Here is a 16,467-nt window from a genome sequence, read left to right on the forward strand (position 1 = left end):
CCGCGTCCCTTCACAAAAATTACCACACACAAAAAAGTCACTACAGTGGTACCTCGGGTTAAGTACTTAATTCGTTCCGGAGGTCCGTTCTTAACCTGAAACTGTTCTTAACCTGAAGCACCACTTTAGCTAATGGGGCCTCCTGCTGCTGCCATGCCGCCAGAGCACAATTTCCTGAAGCAAAATTCTTAACCCAAGGTACTATTTCTGGGTTAGCGGAGTCTGTAACCTGAAGCGTATGTAACCTGAAGCATATGTAACCTGAAGTACCACTGTAGTTCTATTATTCCATATAGTTCTAAATGCTAGTTATTTATTAACTAGAAGAAAAGGGAAAAGAGACACAATCAGCCTTTGTGATACTTCCCTACCAAACTACTTGAAAGCAATTCTTCTTTGCTCCAAGTGGCCAGCTGTATGCAAGCAAAACTATCCTACACAGCTTTCATACTGAAAACCTCCATAAAGTTGAAGACTTCAGACCAGGACTTCTAAGGCCTGGAAGACCAGATTTGTTTGTACCTGATGGGGGGGGAAATGTGATATTTTCATTCTGTTTATATATTTTATTTAAGTACAGGATTCAGCTTTGAAATCTACTTCCTTGGAAATTATGTAAGGATAAATTTTAAAAGAATAAGCATAACCTTGAAGCTTCTGTGGGCAGCAACAATTGGGCATGACAAGTTATCAACGTTCGTTTCGGAGCCATTGGCCTTTTAGCTCTGAAGAATTTGTTTCCAAATAAAAATGTAAAGGTAGCGGGGGGAGGAGTAAGAGTAAAGTAAATGTGCCTTTTTCTGCACATGTTGAACAAATAAAAAACTGACATGGTAATATTATATTACAACAATGTCAATGGTTAGTATGCAAACCTGTGAAGAGTCTACATATCCTTACCCAGTGAATGTTGATCTAATTAAAGTATTTTACCCATTTTCTAATTTCCTGGAATACGACAATAGAAGCTGCAACAGCAAAGGGTCTGTACTAAGAAACTATTGTGGCATATGCTTCTGTGGACAACAGGCCACTTCCATAAGTTGCATGAAGTGTTATCCTGAGTGATATATATATATATATGGTTTGAATTTCATTTTCTTATGACCATGGCTATAAGCAATTAGTCTTTAAGGTGCCCCAATGCTTGTTCCCGCCCTGCCCTGCCCCACCCCCAATAAGAGAATTTTCTGGGAAGTTATGCATTTCATTTTTTTAACCCACCCTCACAGCACTGAAATCAACAACAATAATCATAAATAATAATTTCACACATCATTTTAATCCAAAATTTATAGGAGCTACGTTTTGTTGATATCCTGGTCTGGGCAACCTCAACAAACAAGATTCAGAGGGCTTACACTGATTAATCCCAGTGTTAACATCATTCCTAAAATATAACCATCAGCCACACATCTATCTTAAGCAAAGTCTCCTTAACAGATAAGATCGCCTCCAAAGCACGCAAATAGATCAACAAAGTAATTTCTGCTCGCTATATGAACCTGGTACATTACTCTAACTCAGTATAGGCTTCTGTTTGCTGCATATTCTAAAAAGAGCTTACACAAATCACAAACAATATTTACACACCTGTGTTAAGAACAAGAAGGAAAAACATTCTAACAATATTTTGTGTCACTTAAACATTACTTTGCCTCTAGCACTCTTTTTCCATAATAGGAGGGAAGGAAGTAGTAACACAGTTTCTATGCATGCACAGTTTGGGTAAATCTGAAGTTAACAGAATCCGTCACAAAATATCTTGCAAGTTTTCATTTAACTGAGGGAGATTCACTGTTGCAACTGTTGTGAGACTGTGCACGCCTACAGTCACCTATCTAATCCGAATCAGTCACAATCTTTGATCCTGTTGTGATACTTTGATCTTTAGGCAGTGAAGGCAAGGAGAACAAAATGTTCCTGAAATACTTTGTAGAGGTAGATAAAATACTTTCTAGGTCTCATTACTGTAGCAGAATGAATTTAGCACACAATGCACAATTTGTGTACTACAGTACTAGCTTAGAAAAATGAAACATGTTTCTCTTCTGAAATACTAGCCCACTTGGAAACAAAATTCAGCTATAGCCCTAATGGTCCACCTGACACACTGTATTTTGGTATTATTGAAAGCAAGTTTGCTTTGTAACTCACTGCCTGGAAAGCAGCCCCACAAACTGGTCTTGAACATCAGAGCAGCACTGCTGGATCAGGCCAAAGGTCTACCTAGTCCAGCATCCCTTTCCCCATAGTGGTCAGTAAGGCAGCTATGGGAAGCCCCCAAAGGGACCATGTGTGCAACAGCACTCTCTTGCTCATGGTCCTCAGCAACTGGTATTCAGAGGTAAACTGCCTCTAATGCGGCGCACAGCCATTATGACTAGTAGCCATTGATAGCCTTATCCTTCCTGAATTTGTCTCGTCTCTTTTTAAAACCACCTCCATATCTTGTGCTTGCAATGTGTGAAGAATTGCTTTTTGTCTGCTCCGAATCTCTTGCGGGAAGAGCAACTTTTATCCACTTCCTTCACACCATGCACACAGACCTTTATAGTGGCTGCACACATTCCGTAGTTCTCTTTCTCCAGAGCCCCAAACATAAACTTTCCTTGAAAGGAAGTTCACCAGTCCCTTCGTAGCCCTTTTCCGCACCCTGTTTTTCCAGCTAGATTACTGGTTTATGCGCCAGCTCCAACTTCTGAAACAGACAGTCTAATGGCAGGCTTTAAAAAAAAGCAAGCAGACACTGTTTTAAAGTTATAAAAAGTTTGCTCATAGTAGTATGACAACAGACCTTCTGTGCAGGCAACAGAATGCTGAACAAGACAGGCGTTGGTCTACTCCAACAGGGCAGCTCCTGCGTTTGTTACCACATCCAATTAGCTTAGCACAAATTTACATTGCAATGTTGAGCAAATCATGTTCCTGAGGCAAGACGAGGAGAATTACCCAAGAAAAAACAGACTGTAATGTAAATTCCCAAAAGTTGTTTCCATTCTCTCATGGAATTCTGGACCTCTATCAATGTAGCTTTTGACATTTCAATCTCTCAATTAAAAGAATTAATGCATACAAAGGAAAAAGCATGGTAAAGAGAAAGCACACTCTTTTCTTGCAATGGGCAAAATAGGAGTGGAAACCAAAACAACATGCTGACTTGGAGGAGCTTGAGATTTTCCACCATAAACTTACTTTTATAGCTCTTTCTGCAAAGAAGATTTGCTGATAACTACTTTGGCTAATTTGGGGTCACACCCAAAGACAATTGTTGATACGTACTTGAAAACTGCTACCATGCAAAAGAAGACAGAATCTCACATTCTTTGCAACACAAATTCAGTACATTTTTTTAAACGTCTCCTGCTACACTAAATCAGCCCCCACTTGCCCCTCTCACAAGCCTTCAGAGCAGGCTTCCTCAACCTTGGCCCTCCAGGTGTTTCTGGCCTACAACTCCCATGATTCCTAGCTAGCAGGACCAGTGGTGAGGGATGATGGGAATTGTAGTCTCAAAACATCTGGAGGGCCGAGGTTAAGGAAGCCTGCTCCAGAGAATACAGGCTTCCTCTCCAGTGCAACACATCTTCCCCTCACAGTTCCTGGGTAGTTAGAGCAGGCATAGGCAAACTCGGCCCTCCAGCTGTTTTGGGACTACAACTCCCATCATCCCTAGCTAACAGGACCAGCGGTCAGGGATGATGGGAGTTGTAGTCCCAAAAAGATTTGGAGGGCCGAGTTTGCCTATGCCTGAGTTAGAGCCTTAGACTTGAATCTGAATGCCCCTACTCAAGCACAATTTGAATATGATGTTAGGACAGGCACCATCTCTATAGGTCTCCGTCCCTTACTTTTTATGACATGCATTGTTTTTATGTGTCTATATAGGGAGGGTTGTTCAGCTAATAAGGGTGAGGGGATTATGGAGCTGGGGACCATGGATTTTATGAAAGGCCCCCCATTGCCTTCTCCACTGCTCATCAACTGCCACTGCTAACGTACCTCACAGGGTTGCTATGAGGATAATCCTACCTCATAAGGGCTGAGTATGGGGCAACCATGCTCCAAGTCTTTGCAGAAAGGGTGGGATTTATTTTTTAAGTATTTATATTAATAGCATTAATCAATGGTGCAGAAGAATAGAAGCACAGGTCCATGACTTTTTTCTGAACACGGCAAATGATATCATGTGACAGAGGGCAAGGGCAATTGGCAGGCAAGGGAATGAGGTGATGATGAGGCTTCCAAGTTTTAACTACTTTTTGTAACACATTAGCACAGAGGAAGGGAGAGCATGAGAAAAATAATCAAGCCGAGACTGGACTCCAATTCCCATCAGCCCTAGCTAGAAAGAGTAACAGCTCAGGATGGTGGGGATTGCAGTCCCTGGCGTTCTTTGTACAGGCAATCACAATGTGCTCCTACGCTGAAAATTTACAACAGCATGGCATCTGGTATCCATTCATAACCAACGTTTTGATACATAAGCTCTCTATGAAGTAGTGAGCACCCTATTAATACAAAAAAGCACACTCAATCAATCAGAACAAAAAACCCCAGTAAAATCGCTTCCCAAGATTAGGACACCCCATGCCCAGTGCTTGCCCAGTGACATGGTTAACTCTTCTCCACGGGAGTTGCATGCAGGGCGGCAGCACTCTGGACTCTGCGCTGAAGGGGTGGCATTAGGAGGAGATGCTCTCACCAACCCTACCTGCCTCTTGCACCTTCTGCACACGCACCCACTCACAAGCAAGCCCCATTATCTCCAACTTTGGTGGGCCAGTAACCGTTTCTCAGCCTAGCCTACCGCACAGCTGCTCATCCAACCACTTCAATTGGCACTACTGTAGGTGCCACTTAATACTTGTTTAAGGCAGCAGCACCTAAACTCTGGAACTCCCTGCCTATTGAGATCAAGCAGGCGCTTTGATCTCTGACTGCGGAGGCTAATAAAAACATGGCTGCTTAGACAAGCCTATCTGGATGCTTAAAAGGTTGTGGTGGTTTTAATCTACTTTTAGGATTTTAACTTTTGTACGTTTTCACTGTAGCGTTGTGAGTTTTCCCTCGGTTTTACCGTTTTACCTTTCGTAAACCGCTTTGCGAAAGAAAGAAATTTAACCGTGGAGCTGTGCTGAAATCTTATGAGAGAAATAAATAAATAATCACCACCAGGTTGGGGCGCCTTGGAGAAAAGGTGGCTGGAAACTAGACAACAAACAAACCGAAGCTTGCTCCAACTAGCCAAAATAAGATCAGTAGCAGTAGTAAATAACAGACACTCCGAGGGTCCCTATTTTCCCAGATTTACAGAAGCCATCCTGATTTCTGATTTGATCCTGCAATGACCCTCTTTTCCTCAGGACATCCCTATTTTCATAAGGAAAACGTTGGAGGGTCTGGAGTTATGGGACCCCCTGAGCCAAGGCCATAAGTAACTATGCACCCTTCAGAAGGCAGGTTTCTCTCGTTTAATGTTTTATTAACATTTTATATGTGTTGGAAGCTGCCCCGAGTGGGCGGGGCATTTATTATTTATATTTATATTGTTGTTGCTGCTGCTGCTGTTATTATTATTATTATTACTATCATCCCGCCTCTTTCCATCCGATGAGGGTATGCAATGCGGGCGGCCTTCCCCGGGCGCCCCCTCCTCCTCACCTGTAGGCGAGGCTCATGCACTCGAAGAGCTTGGTGAGCGAGGCGTCGATGCTGAGGCGGCCTCCCCCGCCGCCCTCGCCCGCCGCGCCGCCTCCCCCGCCGGCCCCCGCGGCCGCGCCGAAGCGGTACGTCTGGCAGGTCTGCTCGTTGACGGTGTCGAAGTCGTAGCCCTTCTTGGGCGGGTGCTCGCTGTGCGGAGACGACACCATGAAGTGGCCCGAGTGGATGATCTGCGCCGCGACGCCCGACCGCTTGCCCGGAGCCCGACGCCGGCCCACCACTCCGCAGCGCCCGCGAGGGGCCGACACGGCGCCGCCGCCGCCGCCAACCTCGTCCTCGCTGTCCTCCGACGAGGAGAGCCCGGCCGCCTCCGCCCGCCGCGACAGGGGCGCCGCGGCCCCCGGGGAGGGAGAGGCCGCCTCCAGCCCCGGGAAGCGGCCCGCCCGGAGGAACACGCCGGCCGCCATCGCGGAGCAGCTGAAAGAGGGCCGCCGCCGCCGGCTCTGTCTGCCCCGTCAGGCCCGGCGCGGCCGAGTGGAGCTCCTCGGCCGGCCCGCCCCGCCTGGCCCCGCCTGCCGCCTCGGCCTCGGCCCGGCTGGGAAGGGGCGGAGCGGGGCGCCTGGGAGCCTCGTCGGCGGTGCGCGCCCTGCTGCTCGGCCTCGTTCCTGTCAGGCGGCGAGTCCTCGCCTCACGCGGCAAGGCGGCCGAGAGGGATTTGTTTTATTTATTAGACTTGTGTATGCCGCCCTTCCTCCGCGGGTCTCGGGGCGGCTCACAGCACACGAACACATGAGGGAAAGACGAACAAAGCAGACCCACCACCTCCCCGCCCCCAAAGCCAGCCAGAAGCACATTTGCAACGCCCAGAAAAGCGACTGTAGGTGGAAGCAGGCGGCTGGAAGCCACACTTGCCAGCTTGGGGGGGGGGGCAGCTTGAATAAATTGTTTTTTGGGGGGGTAAACTCCGCCCCACATAATCGAGCATATGAAATGGTGCACACACCCCATTTGAACGGCAAGGTCCATCAACTGTGGGGGGGGGGAGGCGGCCCCCTCAAATATTATACTGTATTGGAATTGGCTCCTATGATTGCCAGCAGCCCCACTGAAATAGGAGGACACGCAGCGTTACAACCTTTGAAGCATATTCGAAGCAATTCTTTACCGCAGAGAATCCTGGGCACTGTAGTTTTCCCCTCATGGGGTCGCAGCTCCCAGCAACCCTTAAGCAAACTACCATGCCCAGAGCTCTTTGAGGCAGGGAGGGGAGAATGTGCATGCAGAATGTGCTAACTTAGCGCCATCAATTTTAATGGGTCTGCTCAAAGTATGACTTGGCCCCATCCGCATCATACATTTAAAGCTCTGTGATTCCACATTAAAGTTACAGCTCTCTTTCTCTCCCCTCCCCGCCCCCCATAATTCTGGAAACTTTGTGAAAGGTGCTGGAAATGGTTAGGAGACCATTTCCCTCCCAGAGCTACAACTTCCAGAGTGGTTTAAGTGTCAGCCCCACGTTCCAGGAAACTGGGAAATTAGCCCAGGAAAGGAACTAGGGGTGTCCTAATCACTCTCAGCACCCTTCACTACAGCTCCCAGAATTCTCTGGGGGAACACTTTAACGTGGAATCATAGCACCTTTAATGCATGGTGTGAATGTTGCTTTAGTAAGACGCAACCCAGCCAGATTAAAAAAGACACCAGCTACAGTAAATTATAACACAGGAAGGTTGTTGGCCTAGGGCAGAAGATCCTATGCGTGGGGGCTAAGCTATCTTGCCTGGCCAAAGAATACCATCTATTTTATTTCTGCTGTGTGAATAGGTCCTGGTGCCATTATGAATGTGGAAAGTGCTTTTATTTGTAGTATTTAAATTATCGTTATTTTATTGTATTTTTTATTGTGAATCACCCTGAAGTATGCTTGTGTGAAGCATATAAAACTTATAAAACATATAAAACTTACATAAAATATAAAACTTAAATAAAATATTTAAGTGTCTCACTAGGAGTGGTGGTGTTGGCAAAGCAACCTCTTCCAGTTGTCAAGAAGTTTGTGCCACAACTCATGGGACAGTGTTCCACAGAAGTGGCCTTGTTAAGTCTATTTGCAACAAAAAGGAAAGGGACATTGTGGCTTAGAGCACCTCAAAGGATAATTTATTAAAACACTTATTTTAGTCCCCCAAAGCTTTCAACACAAAAGACTTGTCAGCCTGCCAAGGTGCCACAAGACTTTGAGTGATCTGTACCACCAACCTACAGATAGCCTTATAGGCCTGGTCAACACTGAGAACCTAGGTATGTTTACTCAGAAGTCCCATTGGGATAAATGGCTTACTATCAAGTGCTTAGACTGCAGGAAACTGCCTTAATGTAGCTAGACCACAGACCCATCTAGCTCAGTTAACCATCCACAGAATGGCACCAGCTTTTCAGACCAGGTTCCTTCCCAGCCGAACATGCCAAAGGCTGAATCTAGGACATTCTGGATGCAAATAATGTTGCTGTATGTTGCTTTCTACAGTCCTTTCCTAAAGCACGTGAAAGCTATCACACTCAAACTTTTGAATCAACTAATTTCTTATTCAAAAGATTGTTCACACAGCATTTTGTGTTGTGACTTTAAAGTTTATTTTTTTAATGAAACCATTGTACATTGTACAAACCATAGCTACTGATGGAATAAATAAGTGAAAAATGATACTGCTGTACAACACACAAAATCATTAAGATGGAAAAACAATTAGGTAATGAAATAAACCCACAAAATTCTTTACACCTTCTAGCAGGGCTTTCGATATAAAGAACATTCTAAAACATGACAATGTTTCTGTATGAAGCAAGCTACCACAAAAGCCAGTAATTTTTATGCTGCCTTACTGATTGATTGATTGGTTGTTGTTGTTGTTAAGTGCCAGCACTTTTTGGAATGTTAACAACTATTCCCCCACCCATAAGAACTCCAAAATGAACAGTTCTGCTATAAAATGTTTTGACTGTGTAAATTGCCCAGCTAGAAGGCCTCCCTCCTCACCCCATAACCCACAAAGATCATTTACCTTGCGAGCTTATGTATACAGATGTAGTTTGAGAGTAACTGAGTGTCCAAATGCCCAGTGTGTTGATAAGGAAGCACTTCTTGATATTCACGCTATTTCTAAAAAAAATGTCAGATTCAACCCACCAACCACTGATGTTGCATGACCTCCACTGAAATGAGCAGATTGCACAGCTGTGTGTGTGGTGGACACCGTCTATTGCCTGCCTGAGAATTTCCAGTCACTGAGATGCAAGATGTGTTGACTCGCTCTCTCTCCTCACCTCTTCCCCACTGCTATCAATACAGGCTTTTCCATGCAAGCCCATAAAACAAAATCCCTAAAGATGGCAGCAACCCAAGAAGCTGGACCCAGTACCAAATCTCAAAGGTTGCAAGATCCCTTCCTTGCTGGTTGAATTTAAACTATAACTTTCAAGCATTAAAAATGTGTTTTAACTGCACATCCAAATGGCCTATCAAAAGGCAGTTACAGTGTGCACGTTTTTAAATTTCTGCATACCAAAGAGAATCAAGATCCTCCTCCATCCTGATAAATGGGTGCAGACTGACACTAATGGGTGCAAGGAGTCCAATTCCATTTGCTTTTTCCAACCCCTATTTGTTGGCAGAGGATTCAAATATCTAACGTTGCAAATCAAAGCAGAGCCACTAACCACTGTGGTTATGCTGCTTTTCTTTTTCTTGAGTCATGGAATAGCAAAATGATTGCACACTTCATCAAAGGCTACTGCCACCCATCTTTCATTTGCAGGTCTCAATTCACAAGTCAAGCACAAGCAAGCCCAACTGAAAGACACTGGGAATTGTGTGACGGCAGCAGGCCTTAGGGAATGGCTGACACATAACTGAAGAAAGAAAGTACAGTAGGAATTAAGAAGCCAGTTTCATCACGAAGCTTATCAGTGTCAGTAATGCCAATAAACATTTCTACCTAATGAAAAAAATTGAGGTATTTTAGTGCTATTTATATTTTATTAAGTACAGGATTCAGCTCTGAAATTTAAAAAGCCTATCTACTTCCTTGGAAACTGTGTAAAACAAATCAAAAACACACAACCACAAAATTGAAGCTTCTACAGACAGCAACTACTGGGCATGACAACATATCAACAGTGGTTTCCAACCCACTGACATTTTAGCACTGATCAATTAAAAGCTACATAATTACAATTTTTTAAAGTTCAAAAATATATTTGTCTATGTCATAGATCAGCCAATATGTTTTCAAAAAACGAACCCTGGTTAAATATGGTTTTAATGTCCATACCGATTGCCATTTAACCAGTCATAACCCACATTTCTGAAGCAGATACACAATTCAAGGGGTGGGGAAATCAGTTTACCATTTATGTATACTGTGCAAATATAACACCTCTTTCTGATATTAAATGAATTTTGTGATCGAAGCACAAAGAGACTTTGGAGGGAGCACACTGCTTTCATGAACAATTTGCAACCAATTTTAATTTTGATGAGATGTAAAATGTTTATTTCAACATAAAAAATATATCAGCCTTGAGTGTATCGCCAGTTTCTTTGCAGCTTAACAAATGTTGTGGTGGAAGGTCAGAATTGGCACCTCCACCTCTTCTAACTTTTCTCGGAATTCATTGCAAATGCAATACAGTAGTTAAAGCTCAAGCCATTTTCACCGCTGGAGAAATCAGAAATAAAGCTTAGTAAGTGACTTTTATGCAGTGTTTTGATTGGAGGCAGGTTTGTTTTCCTTTAAAAAAAAAGGTCACCTAGTACATCCATTATAAATTAAACGCAACTACATTTACAGCTGCAGGTTGCAGTTTCATAGTTATCAAGACGCATTGCTTCCTTATGCCACCTCTGTTTTCCATTCACACACATATTTTCCCCAGCCTTCAAATGGAGGTTTAAGGGCTCAAAACCTCTTTAGATGTGCAAAACATAATAAACGAGCCCATCAAGTTCTAGTCACAATTAAGCCCCATTGGGAATGTCTTAAAATGTTACAACTAAAGCTGCACTGATTTCAAAAGGAACTAGTCACGACCGGTGATTACAAGTAGCATCAAAGCATCTGATATAGATAAGATGGTTCAGCATATTCAATGACCATGTAGCATGGATAAGATTGACACAGTGCCTCCTGCCAAGTCAAACATGCAAGAAATAAAACTGAACTTTTCGAAACTGAGAGATGTCTGAAGTTGTTATGGAAGTAACAAGACTGCATTTACAAGCTACTCTTGAAACAAAAGTAAGCCCCTCAAGTACAGTATTGCCTGGAGTATCAGTAAACTAATTGTAAAAGAACAGTACAATGAAATTCATTTCAATCAAGACTACATCTGTCATAACACATATGCCTATTTGTACCTGTATTTATAGTTGACCCACTTTTTAAAAAAGACTCTGATAAAGTTATCTAGATCTAGTACTTAAAACGCATAATTTGCTTCAATACTTTTCCAAACCAGCACCAATTTAAGTAAACAGCAGAGCATGTTCACTTTAGATATATCTGTTTTAAAAGTCTACATTATTCAGCCAAGGGGAGGCATGCCATCAGGAAATTATTCAAAGCTATGTTACTGTGTAACTTGCATGCATTTCTGTGGAGGTTGCCAGAAGAGGGTCTTGGTGGCTCAAGTTGGTGCATTAAAAATAAGTCATCCCTGTGGATGCAGAAAAATCAAGTGTCAGCTGTATGGTTCTCTCTGGACTCCAACAGTGAAAATGGCTTCCTGATTTCTCTCACAATAGCTCTTATGTTAAAATAGTAAGCACCAGGGTATAAAATAGAAACAAACAAACACAATGAAAAGTTTCCTATATGGCATTGTACAAACCGTAGGCCACTCTGCAGAGGAGAGAACTGTCAAAAACAAGTTAAAAAAATTAGCACTGGTTTTGTTTTGTTTTTGTTTTGGAACACAAGGCACACACAAAAAAAGAAAAAAGCAGACATCACATCAGAAGGATGAACTTCACATGAGAAGACCTGACCTGTACCATCCTTAAATATCTTATAATGTTAAATAGAGAATGTGATAAAATACAGCAGCAACATAATTGTAATTTTGACATTAGAAACAGTGCGTAGACCCCTCCTGAGTTGTTTACTCCAACCATTTCAGAGACAGTAACTTAAATTCTCAACGTTTTGCTTCACAGAAAAGAAAAGTTTTCAGTGTCTGAAGAGATTATGCCTTTGCTTGGTTTCTTGGATTTTTGCTTGGTAACTTGAAAAGTTTATAGGAGTTCTGTCCTCATCCAAGAGAATATACGTAAATATGGTTGTTCTATATAATTTAGCCCACTGATGTACCTTACATAAAAACTGGCCAGGAAAAATCTAGTGTCTATATTTCATCAATGTTTTGTTGAGAGGGAGCCTCTACTTTCATCTTTTTAGAAGGTGGCACTCCTTCAGAGTCCTTAACAGGAGGAGAAAGAAAAGAAGAATCAGCATCAGTACTGAATAAAAGCATAATAATGTTATTGTGCTCCAGAGGTACAAGAGAACCCCAGGAAGCAAGTGTCATGGCCACAAAGCAACACGAAAGCTGCCATCATAGTTACCCATGTAAGTCCTAGTTCCCAAAATGGCAACACACATTTACCTTATAGCCCCACCCCGTAAGATCACACACACCATGTGAGAAAACATTCTGACAATAAGAGCTCCTTGATCATGGAACAATCCCCCCTTGGGAGGTTGTGGACTCTACATCCTTGAAGGTTTCTAAGCAGAGGGTGGATGGACATCTGTCATGGATGCTTTAGCCAAGATTCCTGCATTGCATGCAGTTGGACTAGACATCTCTTGGGTCCCTTCCAGCTCTACAGTTCTATTATCCTTGCAAGACATACCAAGACAAGTAAGCACCTGGAAGACATATTTGCAGCTTGTGGACTGTTAAGGCTATATCAATTCCCAGACACATAGGGAAAGAAGGGATAATGTGAGGACTCAGAAGATAATCAAGGCTGGAGTACAACCTTCATACCTTCTGGCTGGGATTTTAGAAGAAAAGGAACATGCTGCCTTACCTTGCCATAATTTGTTCACTTCAAACTGGTGGCATTACCATCTTTCCAGCCTATTAACACTTTACGTGGAAAGGAACATACAGTCCTAAAAGGATTACCTAGCAATTTACTAGAAGGATCATCACGGTTTACTACAGAACATACTTCAAATATTTTAACAAGTTCTCCCATATTAATGACAACTTGCTGCTTAGACCAAGTGCAAAGCACAACAGCTCACTGTCAATGTTCAAGTGCAAAGATATCAAAGCATTCACAGAACTAGAAAGCATGAACACATAGATGTTAATCCAATGGACAAGACAGGTCCAACTTTCATTCACACTCTTGACGATACCTTTTCGCTTATCTATGATTTTGAATTACCTGAGAGTTTTTAGATGCATCTGTGGTTATATCATTTTCTGCCAAAGGTTGAGTTTCCACTTTCTCTGAACTATTCATGGAATTCTCCATTGAAGATTGTGAGTTCTGTTCATCAGAAGCATCTGAAAGAGTTAAGAAGGTTGCACTGAATCACCAATGTATTATAGTACTTCTCATTAGGGTTCTCACCAAATTAGAGATTATAAGTAAATTAATTTATCATCATCAAACCTTTTATTGGCATCATATACAAACCTCCATAGCAAAGTAAATTAATTTTAGTTTATTTAATCTGCATAAATTTGCATGCTGCCAAACAATAGTTTTGAAGAAAAAGATGCACTTTACTTGTTCTTAGAAGATGGATAGATACAGTGGTGCCTCGCAAGACGAAATTAATTCGTTCCGCGAGTCTTTTCGTCTTGCGATGTTTTTCGTCTTGCGAAGCACGGTCAGTTGCAACTGCGCCTCTTCAAGCGGCTTTAAGAAAAAAATGAACACACTCGCAAGACGTTTTCGTCTTGCGAAGCAAGCCCATAGGGAAATTCGTCTAGCGAAGCAACGCAAAAACCGAAAAACCCTTTCGTCTAGCGAGTTTTTCGTTTTGCGAGGCATTCGTCTTGCGGGGCACCACTGTAGATAGATAGATAGATGGCATATTTTGGGAAGCATTTCCTTCTGTATAAGAATGAAGATGGAACACCTTTAAGGCATTAAAAGTGCAGATAGCAGGCTTTAAGTATTGCTATTAAATTATGTTTTCCAAGATGTGCTGGCCCAACTTTAAAAAGGGCTTTAAATTCAATTAAGCTAACCAAGGTTGCTAATCTGTTTTCCACCCTGCCATAGACTACTTACAGATTTGTTGTCTTAGCTAGAAGGGAGACATAATGATTTTGGATTAGAACGCAAGGACACTTGGGCATTGGAGCAATCTATGGACTTTTAAATGGGGCCTGTTATGATTATTTTATTATGATGCTGTGTATTATGTTGTCATTATGATGCTGTGTAAATTATGTTCTTAATGTTGTACATAGCTCTGGGATCTTTAGCTAAAAAGCAGTATAAAAATGAATTATAACTATTATCAGTGCTTTTTTTCTAGAAAAAGAGGTGCAGCAACTCCCACCTTCTTTGACAGACAACCCTAAGTTGTTGAGCTTCTTTCAGGATGATGCCAAACTTGTTGAGAGCGCACGCTTTAGAGAAAACATGCACCATGTCTCCCCCCTTAAAGGGCTTCTTTCGGAAGAGAAGCAAAGTGCAAAAATCGCTCCCGGTCCATCCAAATTCCTGCACATAGAAAACGTGCCACCTGCCCAGGATGATGTACACAGAGAGGGGTTGCCGAAGAGGTTCCGGCTGGGGGAAAAAGGCCTTGATTCCTCTTCTTCAAGCAACATACAAATGAAATCTTGAGCTGGCCACTAGAGGGAGGCCAAGACCACATGGATATGGGGAAGGATCCAGACAGTATTTATGGGACATGGAAAAGCCTTTAGCCGAGCACTGCAAGGTGTGGGTGTAAGCCCCTCCAGTATTCACAAGGCTGCAATGTAAGAGCTTGATCTGAAAGCACACCTAAGCATACCTGATCACACTAAAGGATAGATTTGCATTAAAAGGGTTTTTAAGTACACACTGTAGTATCTCATAACATGAAAGGCTTTTGTATTTCATGCAGCTTGATAAAACACACGCTCCATAATTGGATCTACGCAGGAATCCAGCCACAGCTTATAAACTTATAAGCAACTGTCATCCTACTATCACATACAGGAGGAATCTAAATTCAGAATCTGAAACATTATGTACAGAAGACATAGCCTAAGTAGATGCAGTTTTGTACAAGTTAAGAAAAACTGCGTGGATTTCTCTGCCAAAACCTGAACAAGGTGTCTTTCCTTATTTTCAGATTAAAAACTTGATAATTTAGACCTTTCCTCTGAAGAGGAAGAATCAATCTACATCCATATTATCTGACCTATAATAAATGTTGAACTATGAAAGTTAAAACAGATGTCACAGCTTACTATCTGAATGAGTGCATTTTATAAGGCATGCTTTAAGGTTCAATTTAGCCCCCAATCTGATGATAGGAACCCCGCCTATTGACATGAGGCAGGCGCCTTTACTGTACTCTTATTGGAGCCTGTTAAAAACATTTTTGCTGAGACATGCCTAGTCAAAAATGTAGAATGTTGATTTATTATTTTGTTTTTTATTAATGCTTTAAACCAGGGGTCAGCAAACTTTTTCAGCAGGCAGCCGGTCCACTGTCCCTCAGATCTTGTGGGGGGCCAGACTATATTTTTTTGGGGGGGTGAACAAATTCCTATGCCCCACAAATAACCCAGAGATGCATTTTAAATGAAAGGACACATTCTACTCATGTAAAAACATGCTGATTCCCAGACCATCCGCGGGCCAGATTTAGAAGGCGATTGGGCCAGATCCAGCCCCTGCACCTTAGGTTGCCTACCCATGCTTTAAACTGTGTTTACAGCCATTTTTTATCTTTAGAAACTGCTCTGAGGTTGTTGTTTTTTACAATCAAACATTGTATACATTTTATGAAATATAAATAGAATGGGAAAGCTGGACCATAAAGAAGTGCTGGAGGAGACACTTGAGAGTCCCATGGACTGCAAGAAGATCAAACCTATCCATTCATAAGGAAATCAGCCCTGAGTGCTCACTGGAAGGACAGATCCTGAAGCTGAGGCTCCAATACTTTGGCCACCTCATGAGAAGAGAAGACTCCCTGTAAAAGACCCTGATGTTGGGAAAGATGAAGGGCACAAGGAGAAGGGGACGACAGAGGACGAGATGGTTGGATAGTATTCGCGAAGCTACCAGCATGAGTTTGACCAAACTGCAGGAGGCAGTGGAAGACAGGAGTGCCTGGCGTGCTCTGGCCCATGGGGTCATGAAGAGTCGGACACGACTAAACGACTAAAGAACAACAACAAAAATGGAATGGGAATGTTAGCTGAGAGGAAAGACAAGATGTTCAGTCCTAGGCATCTTGAGACCCCTATGAAGCATCCAAGCAGAAACAGAAAAGCACTTGGAGAATTGGAATTGGATGAAGGAAGAACGTTCTGAGCTAGAGTGGAAAAGCTTGGTACCATCAGCATAACAGGCACCATGGAATATTGTGTGCTTACGAATCTAGAGAGACAAGCATACAGGACTAATAACAGAGCCCTCAGGGATCTCAACCAAGAAGGAGAGGACAGATTAGAACAGCAAACAGGTAGGAAGAGAGTAAGTCAATGGAATCAGTGAGTTCTTAGATATAAAGGTAATCATGTAGAAAGTAATCAACTGAATTCAAG

At 42.6% G+C, this 16,467-nt stretch overlaps 2 protein-coding genes across 3 annotated transcripts in view; both read right to left on the minus strand.

The window, feature by feature from the left end:
• The window catches only part of MLXIP (MLX interacting protein), a 54,810-nt gene extending 48,638 nt beyond the window's left edge, over positions 1–6,172 (minus strand). Inside the window, exon 1 of one of the 2 annotated variants that reach the window (XM_082204125.1) lies at positions 5,665–6,172. In XM_082204125.1, coding sequence (XP_082060251.1) covers positions 5,665–6,131 — 467 coding nt within the window. In that variant the 5' untranslated portion in view covers positions 6,132–6,172. The remainder of the gene's footprint in view (positions 1–5,664) is intronic. The other variant, XM_082204126.1, reaches the window with a different exon arrangement.
• A 2,102-nt stretch (positions 6,173–8,274) lies between these two features.
• BCL7A (BAF chromatin remodeling complex subunit BCL7A) overlaps positions 8,275–16,467 on the minus strand; it is a 28,675-nt gene continuing 20,482 nt past the window's right edge. Inside the window, exons 5-6 of the mRNA XM_082204198.1 lie at positions 13,124–13,245; positions 8,275–12,141 (exon numbers count right to left, since the gene is read on the minus strand). Of these exons, the coding sequence (XP_082060324.1) occupies positions 12,067–12,141; positions 13,124–13,245 (197 nt within the window). The 3' untranslated portion in view covers positions 8,275–12,066. The remainder of the gene's footprint in view (positions 12,142–13,123; positions 13,246–16,467) is intronic.

This window comes from Podarcis vaucheri, assembly GCF_965113315.1.
Source record: "Podarcis vaucheri genome assembly, chromosome: 16".
NCBI classification, from domain to species: Eukaryota; Metazoa; Chordata; class Lepidosauria; order Squamata; family Lacertidae; genus Podarcis; species Podarcis vaucheri.